Below are 9,593 nucleotides of genomic sequence, written 5' to 3'. Positions count from 1 at the left end.
AGCAATCAACCTAGTGCTCTAATACCAATTGATGCGAGACAATACCTGTTCGGATGAGAAACCATGAGCTAGTTGGCTCAATGGCTTGTTATTGACGTTACGAAGAAATAATATGTCAATATGACGCAGGGAAAAGGTTGATCGCATCTGCGGGGAAGATGGATATGATCCATGCAGTTGTATGTACTGGGGTTGGATATGATCCGTGATGAAGCATGGCATTGCTAACCTAGATCAGTCAATAGATGGGTGATGATAGATTATATCTCGCACACAATATAAGATATAGACAGAAAACGAAGTAGTAATGTGCGGATGACACTTGGGAATCCGGTCAGGCACTATCCTCACAAACGATAACAAGAGAAGATAAGAAAGAGTAGCCTGGTGATAATAGAAAGGGATCAAAGAAAATGATTATTCCATGGTCTTTTAATTTTTTAAGTCAGAAATTCTCCACCTACAATCAAATGTTGTTGTGCACGCGTCTTAGTCAATAGTCTGTTTACGCGTTTGGACAGCGCAAACCTGAACAACAATGAACGTAAGTGATAAATTCTCTCCCGTTTCTTCTCCCACCCACCCCCACCAGTGCTTCTATAACTACTCATTTTACACGAAAGAGGGTGTCCCATCCAAGAAAAGGGTATGGATATATATATTTTCACGTTTCTCCATTACATTCGCGAACGAAATCGACAGGACAAAGAAAAAAAGAAAAAAAACTCCCTTCTCTTTTCCTCCGGAGGAATGTAAATTAACTCCCTTCTCTTCTCTGTTCATTTATTTTCCCCGTAAAGGAAAGAAAAGGACATGACAGAATGGAAAGGAATCCAGGGAAACTATCAAGAAAAAGATTTTATTTTTCTTGGAAAGCCTATTTCCGATATATTTAATCGGAAACCAAATCTCGAGTAACAGGGAAAAAGTCAATTTTCACGTCATTTTCAGCTTTTAAATAAGAAATTCCACATCTTATAATATTTTTCTCTTGAAAAGAAGTGAACACAGAAATTCTATCTTGTCAAGGTCTTGTCAGGGAAAAAAAGACTGTTTTCCAAGAAAAAGAAGTGAACAGAGCCGTAAGTCATTCAAAAAATACCTCGTAGGACTTATACTACGAGAAGTAGGGCTGCAACTCGGGTCGGGCGGGTCGGGTTTTGGAGAACCCAACCCTACCCAAGAAATATCTCGGGTCGGGTTTTTTTTCGGAAAACCCACGATTCCCAAACCCGTCCCTACCCACGATAAATCTCGGGTCGGGTCGGGTCGGTTCGGATTTTTTCACATTGACGCAATTTTTTAATGAAAATTCTTGTTTGGCAAGGCAACTCAACTCATAGAAGCAGAAACTACACTCACATTACACTTGAATCAAATAATGATGTAATTACACTCACATTACACTTGAATCAAACAATGTTGTAATCAAACAATATTGTAATTACAATCAAATAATGCTGAATCAAACACTTGAATCAACTCAACTCATAGAAGCAGAAATTACACTCACACGCAATAACAGTGGGTGCGTGGGTTTTCACTTTTAACTTTTAACTAACAATAGAAAAAAAATGTACATACTATAACTTATGTAACTCGGGTCGGGTCGGGTTGGGCCCCTTCAAACCCGGCTCGACTCGAGATTCATGCAGGCTTTTGAATGCTCAACCCGGCTCGACCCGAAACCCATGAAACCTGAACCCAACCCAGGCTATTTTCGGGTTGGGTCGATGCGGGTCGGGTAAAACCCGGCTCGAGTTGCAGCCCTAACGAGAAGCTCTTAGTAAGCACATTACATAGAAATTTGATGTGGGTCTGCTAATTTTATTTTGGCCATCCATCCGTGTTGAGCTAATTGGATAGTTGGGATCATTCGATTTTTTGATCACCTTATCAGAGCCTACAAAATGAACGGACTGGATCATGCAAATGTCATGTAGGTGGGCTTCTGATGAGGCCTCTCTTCCAAATTTTGTGTCCAACCCATGTTGCCAAAGTCAATTTTTAACTCTCAATCACTTGTCATATCACATGACTAGAAAGTATGAGATGAATCATAAATAGAAGTGAGAAAAGGGTGATGACATGTCATATACTCATATCACACGAAGTGCACAGCTTTAGCATGTGGAAATGGCAGATATTGTTGAGACTCTAATAAAGGTTCTTCTTATACAGAACAGGCTGTAAGATCTAAGGAATCAATGCAATGAACTTCTCAGTACACACCTTGAACAAAAAATAAAAATCCGATGCTGGACCAAGATCTCATTTGCAAGATTGAGGGGTACAGAAATCAATGGCTTAGGACTGCACAGGGTTACGGATATTTTGGTCATTTATTAGAAGATAAGGGTTTTGATAATTTAAGAGAGGTTAGGCTAGGAAATTCTGCGGAAAGCCATTCCGCGGCTCACTTTTGTAGGAGTGAACACAGCTACATATGCTCACTTTTTATTTTCTATCTTAGGAATGAGTGGAAAGGGGGGCATATTTTTTAAAAAGGGGGTAAGTATAAAAAAATATTAAAAAATAAAGGTATTATTTTTTTTTCTAAAAAATTAAGGGGGGGCAATTGTCCCCCTTTCCTTTCAAGTGGCATCGCCCTGCCCCCAGGATCACTCTTGAGACCTACTTTGACATATACTTGAGTGAAAACACCCCCCGTGCTATTATTTGTATATTGTTTGAGAGATTAGACTTAGGATTCAAGTGTAATCTTTCTTGTTTTTTTCTAGAGAGCTTTCATTGTACATATTTGCCTTTGTAAAAGCTATAATTTATCTTCTCTGTACTTGATGGAGGGCACCTTGTCAACCCTTGGAGACAAGCTTGGGTTGAAAGCTTGGATTAGTGTACAAGACACAAATTCAACCTCGGGTGGCCTCAGATTGTAAACGGTTTGGTCTTCACCCGTAAGAAGCCCAGGACAATTGAAGCACAAAGAGGGAACTTCCTCATGGAGTGGATGTAGGCTGGTGTTGGGACGAAACACTATAATAATATCGGTGCACTTTATCTCTTTCTCTATCTCGTTGTGCTTGTGTTCTTATCTTTCAAGCTCTTATTCTCTTAATTTGTTCTTTGGTTTAATTGAGTCTTTTTAAAGAGAGCAAATTTTTTTAAAATCCAATTCAGCTCCTCTTGGGTTGCCACCTTGGCCAATAATATTCCCGTAAAAAAAGGGTAAAAATTCAGTAAATTGTAAAATTATCATGGAGTTTAATGTCCTACTCCTTTGTTCCTCGAAGAGAAGTACGATAAAGTTTAAGCGGATGAAGAGAGAGAGAGAGAGAAGCGACTTATGAATTGTGATGCCATGTTTTAAATTTAATTGAGCTGTGAAGGCAAAAACAAAAAAAACATGTAGCATGGGATGGCAGTCAAGTTTTAGGTTTTATTGAGTAGTATAAAGGCGAGAAGGAAATAGGATGGAAAAGGATGTTTTGAATGATATAATAGGAAGTCAAAGTGACAATGGGCGGTGCGGCCCGCGAGTGGGCATGGCCTGAGACTATGTGGGCTGTGTTTGGGATCACCCATGTGCTTCAGTTGCATGCCAATGGTCCGGGCTGGGCTCAAGGTTTGAGCACACCTAGCAAAGCCACAACCAATGATAGGCAAGGATAGCAGAACCTGCGGGCTAGCCTGAGACGGCCGACGACCCTTGTAATCTGTACTTTGTAATTCACTATCAATTGTAATTATTTCTCATTTTACTTTGTACTTAAGTTGTACCAGTGCCATTAAATCTCAAATCCCAGCTCATTTTATTTTGTAAATTAAGATGAACGGTGGAGATATTTCTACACGTCTGCCACGCGAAAGAAAACGAGAGTTGAAAGTAAAGAATTCCTTGCTTTTCCAGCTTGGCAGACCGACATCGGGGACTGGTACACGTGTCATCTGTACAAGATATACGTCAAAATCCGAAAGTACAAAGCTTTTAAGACACGTATTAGTTTGATCGGCAGCTGATGACGTGGCACTCGCATACAAGATAATATTTTGAAACCCTTCCGAAAGACCCCCACCCCCTCCTACACGCAACCAATCGCTATTTATTTAAGAAGAGAGAGAGAGAGAGAGACGTTGGAGTTCAAAAAGAGAGAAGAAGCAGAATCTGGGTGAGGCGTTGTTCTACTAAAATTAAATATTTATTTATTTATAGGCCCGATTTATTGGGAGGAAGGTAGAAAAAAGATAATATTTATTGATTTTTTGTTTTTGAAAAAAAACAAAACAAAAAAGAGAAAAGAAGAAGGAGGGATGGATAGCCTGAGTTTCAAAGCAGTCGGAGTGCCGATATCCGTCGGCGTACGTACACACCACCAGGCGCAGGTTAGCAGTTTAGGGCGTGATGTACTTTCGGCGAATGCGAATGGGGTTTCGGTGGAAAGTTCTACTCCCACGTCCTCTTCTTGGGCGGCGAGATTTCCATTCACATATCCTCTACGATCTCTGTGGGCAGGCGGGGAGAGGGAAAATGACGGAATTGCCCTCGATGATGTTGTTGGAGATAGAGAGGAAGGAGAAGAGATGGAGGAGGGTTTAGAGAATAATAGGAGGGGGAGTTGGGTGTTGAAAATAGTGCATGTGGGTTCTTTATGGTTGGGGCAAAGGAAGGGTAAAAGAGAAATTTTAGAGGAGGCTGAGAAGAATGATGGGAGATGTTGTGGGTGTGGAGATGTGGAGAAATCAGAAGTTTGTAGCGTTGATGATGATGGCGTTAAGGGCTTGGAATTTGATAGGGTTTCTTTCTCTAGATTGCTTAAGAGGGTGTCTTTGGTTGAGGCTAGGTTGTATGAAAAATTGTCTTATTTGGGAAACCTAGCTTATTCCATTCCCAAGATTAAGGTAACTCATTTGCTTAATTTTTTTTTATACTTTTGGGAGATTTTTATGCGTAGTGGGTTCTGGGCACCCATTTGGGGATTTTTAGTTTTCATCTGGGATGCTTTTGGTTGATGGGTGTTTTTTTTTATGTTGATATTTTGCAAGAAATTTGTCATGCTGGGAGCTTTTGTGATTGATGTGTATTTCAAACTCGAAATTGAGATACTTGTTTGTGGATTTTTGTTATTTTGGTCAATTTTTTCATCTGATAGGTTTTTCTGTTTTGTTATTCTAATGGTTGGATGGATACCATATTTCATAATCAGTTGAGCCATTTCAGAAATTTGTTTTTTTTTTTAATGTTGACATTTTTGCAAGAAATTTGTCCTGTCTGGAGCTTTTGATTGATGCGTGTTTCAAATTCAAATTTGAGATACCTGTTTTTGGATTTTTGTTATCTTGCTTGACTTTTTCATCTGATTAGTTTTTTTCTATTTTTTTTCTACTGGGTGGTACTACATTTCTCAATCAGTTATCTATTTACAGACTTCCAATTTGATGGGACAAATTTTACATAGGAGAGTAAGGGATTTTTTTTTTTGAATGGTTAGGAGAGTATGGGATTGATGGCCTGTTTTTGTTTCAGCCAGGAAATCTCCTAAAATACCGAGGATTACGTCTCATCACAACTTCTTTAGAGAAGAAAGCACAATTTGCAAATGCTGAAAAGGAGCAGGCATCAGGCCAAGTTCAAGAAATAGAAAATGAGGCAGAGGAGGATGTGAAACAGAGGGAAAATGGGTATCAGATAAGTGCCTCAGTGGCTTATCAGATTGCCGCTACTGCCGCATCCTATCTACAGTTTCATACAGAGAAAATTCTCCCCTTTAAATCTCTGAAAACAGAGACAACAGGAGATTCAATGGATGGAGGCACTAGTACTGATGAAAAAACTGAGATAACAGAGGTTGCGTCTTTTATGGCCACCACGAATTCAGTGACAGCCGTTGTTGCGGCTAAGGAGGAAATGAAGCAAGCTGTTGCCAAGGACTTGAATTCGGCACATTCATCCCCTTGTGACTGGTTTATATGTGATGATGAGAGCAGTGGCACGAGATATTTTGTCATTCAGGTGAAGGGTAGTTCTTTCTTTTTTGGCCAATATTGTTGGTTGCTACGGTTCTTTCCATGGTTAGATCATGATTTTGAACTGTCAATTGTGTATATACAGGGTTCTGAGTCATTGGCATCCTGGCAAGTGAATCTACTCTTTGAGCCCATTCAGTTTGAGGTAAATTGAATGTTCATGCCAATTTCTTTTTGCTTATTTTATCAAGACATTTTTCCTACTTGTTAAATCTTAGCTGCCTTGTCTTGTAGTTTTATGGTACTCCAAGGTCTAGGACAGCTTGTTACATGGATATCTGTTTGTATGAACTGTATGGAAGATGATCTGTCCTTCCCCTTGGTATTTGTCCTTAGTTGTCAGTTGATGGAATCATCCTAAGGGGTTTCCAAATTTTTTCTTATTGGCTTAACCAGGCTCCTGGTGTTAGCAGACTAGTCAAGAGATTAAGAGTGGATGATTAAACTGTTCCAATTTGGCATGTGTTGTTCTCTTTGGAGAGTGTTTTTGTGTCATTAGCTTTTTATTTCTCATGCATTATTATGGGATTCACTACATTTCAATTTGACAATCTTAATATTTTTCTTACAAAAGCTAAGCCTTTAAAATTTGTTGTCCAGGGACTAGATGTGCTTGTGCACAGGGGTATTTATGAGGCTGCCAAAGGGATCTATGAACAGATGCTACCAGAAGTCCGAGCTCACCTAAAATCTCATGGCAGTTCTGCAACCCTCCGTTTCACTGGTCATTCCCTTGGGGGAAGCTTGTCTCTGCTTGTGAATCTCATGTTGTTGATTCGAGGTGAAGCACCACTCTCTTCACTACTCCCCGTTATAACATTTGGTTCGCCATCCATCATGTGTGGAGGTGACCACCTCCTTTGCAAGTTGGGCTTGCCAAAGAGTCATGTTCAAGCTGTAACACTGCATCGAGACATTGTGCCCAGAGCTTTCTCTTGCAGCTATCCCGATCACGTGGCTGAGCTTCTAAAGGCTGTCAATGACAACTTCCGCAATCATCCGTGTCTTAAAAACCAGGTATCCTCTTAATTCATTATATTTTTTGACTTTCAATCATAATGGGGAATATTTATGCCAACTCTTTTAATGAAGAAGATGAATGCTTGAGTTGGGTGAACCTTCAAAGAATATGGACACATCAACATGCTTTTTAGTTTCCATACATTTTGACCAATCTCACGGGAGAAATTCATTTTATAATAGTAATAGTCATTCCCCTGATCTGTTTAACATACTGTTTTTTATTGCACAGAAGATGACTGTCCCTGCATTTCCAAACCATTAAATAATCATACTAGCAACCTGGTTCTTGGGAAGGATCAATACTGATGTATTTATTCAAGAAGTCTTAATAATCTATATGGATATTAGAAATTCCATAGAAAAGCAGCCGAACCTGGCATTATATATGTGCTTGGTATAGTTCTCACATGATAGAATGTGCAGTAATCAACTACTTTAGTCAATAATTTGCTGACCAATTAACTGACCATGATTTGAGAAACAAAACTGAGTGGAGAAACTTTATGTGCCAAAGCTCCTTGATGTTTTTCTTTTCTTTGATATGATTTAATCAGTATACTGGAGTAATATATGGGTATTTACGCGTTAAATGGTATGGGTTGCTCTATTTTTGTATTAAATATCCCATGTATTTTTTTTTTGTTATAAAGAAATGAATACTCAGTTTTAGTTCCATATATCGAATAAAGTTTCCTGAAATGATGATAATACCCTCAAAGTAGGGAGGTCATCACATCTATAACTCTTGATAATCCCTATAGATTTCTTAAAGCATGTCATTGAATAGTAATCTCATAATCATTTGTTATGTGCTGTCTTTACAACATAATTTTTGTATGCTCCTCTTGAATCTTGATAATCCCTATAGATTTCTTAAAGCATGTCATTGAATAGTAATCTCATAATCATTTGTTATGTGCTGTCTTTACAACAGAATATTTTGTATGCTCCTCTTGAATCTTGATAATCCCTATAGATTTCTTAAAGCATGTCATTGAATAGTAATCTCATAATCATTTGTTATGTGCTGTCTTTACAACAGAATATTTTGTATGCTCCCATGGGGGAGCTGCTGATCCTACAGCCAGATGAGAAATTTTCTCCACACCACGACCTACTCCCTTCCGGCAGTGGCCTCTATCTTATGTGCGATCCTGTTCCAAATTCCGATGACTCCGCAAGGCAACTGCGGGCTGCACAGGCCGTGTTCCTTAACTCACCCCACCCACTTGAGATCCTTAGTGATCGATCAGCGTATGGCTCCAACGGTGCCGTTTACAGAGACCACAACATGAACTCATATCTGAGCTCTGTTCGCAATGTGATCCGTCAAGAGCTCAACCGTATTAGGAAGGCAAAGAGGGAGCACCGCCGAAGAGCGTGGTGGTCACTTATGGATCCCCAGGGTCTCCATGCTGGTGTCATCATGAGCCGGCGGTCAGAATCAGGTATTGTGGGTCAGCGGGTGCTAAGCTTTTCTGGTGTGTTTCAGAGTGGGAAGCAATCATTGAAGCGGTTCACTAGGCTGGTGGCATCACAACATGTGCATTTGCTTGTCGTGCTCTTGTTTCCTGCGCGGTTGTTGCTTGTAGGAACTTTAGCGGGCGTCAGTCTCCGATGATACAGTTGGTTGGTCTATTCTTTATGTCAAATTTTTTTGCACAGGGTGTACATTGTGTAAGTACTTACACACCCAGGTGCACGATTCTTTATTCTTGGTTGATATGTATTTTTTTTTGTTTGGCAATGGACCATGCAGAGTTAGAAAGTAAAGAATCAATATTTTGATGTCAATGAAATTCTTTGACATTTACATATATTGGACTCAGAAGTAGATCCATGTTCTCATAATCCCATAGGAATGAATTGGAATAAATGGTGAGTCCACAATGAAAACTTGTTATCGAATCTCAACTTTCAAACCAAATGATTTGAAAGTTGTTGTACCTGAGATCAGTCTTATAATCATCTCCTTAATCTTGAAGGAGCTTGAAAATGAAATAAATGGTCAATGAATTTGCTTATTTAGCATCGAACCTGCAGTCTGATTTTATCATCGTCTGATCCATTGAACTACCTGGGTTTTGAGGTTTCAAGCTTAATAAAACATGTTTTGAAACAGTAAGCTATAATTTACTTCCTAACATTCTGTGTAGAAGGTAAGGCAACCAATAATTCAGGCATTCTGATGGCAATCTTTCAGGGATGCAACTCAGGCCGATTTTTGGGAAATCAGGTTCAGCTTTTACCCTAAAATTGGGTCCGGTTCGGGTTGATTCCAATTCATTTTTTAGCAAAAGCCCAACCTGAACCGACCCAAGTTGCACCTATTCTTTCTTCAACGATCACCTCATTATCGTGATCAATCAATGAGCATGGTTTTAAATTTCGACCGAAATCCGAAACTTCAGGGTTCGGTCAAGACCGATACCGAAATCACACATACCCGATATAATACTTTATTTCGATCGAAATTTTAGGAAATTCGACCACATATCTTTATTTTTTAAATTTTTTTATTATTTTCCCAAAATTTCGGCCGAAATTAGGTCCAAAACCGAAATTTAAAACCATGGTCGTGAGAT

General features: G+C 39.3%; 1 protein-coding gene across 1 annotated transcript; it reads left to right on the top strand.

The window, feature by feature from the left end:
• The first annotated feature begins 4,090 nt into the window (after positions 1-4,090).
• LOC143880849 (phospholipase A1 PLIP2, chloroplastic-like) lies at positions 4,091-8,825 on the top strand. The gene is made up of 5 exons (XM_077383825.1): positions 4,091-4,860; positions 5,486-5,971; positions 6,071-6,130; positions 6,586-7,002; positions 8,051-8,825. The coding sequence occupies exons 1-5, from the start codon at positions 4,273-4,275 to the stop codon at positions 8,627-8,629; spliced, it is 2,130 nt and encodes a 709-aa protein (XP_077239940.1). The 5' UTR covers positions 4,091-4,272; the 3' UTR covers positions 8,630-8,825.
• Positions 8,826-9,593: the final 768 nt, after the last annotated feature.

Source organism: Tasmannia lanceolata, unplaced genomic scaffold (genome assembly GCF_043159265.1).
Source record: "Tasmannia lanceolata isolate RefF3 unplaced genomic scaffold, GAP_Taslan_0.1 ptg000007l, whole genome shotgun sequence".
Classification (NCBI taxonomy): Eukaryota; Viridiplantae; Streptophyta; class Magnoliopsida; order Canellales; family Winteraceae; genus Tasmannia; species Tasmannia lanceolata.
This window is presented reverse-complemented; position numbering and strand designations above follow the sequence as displayed.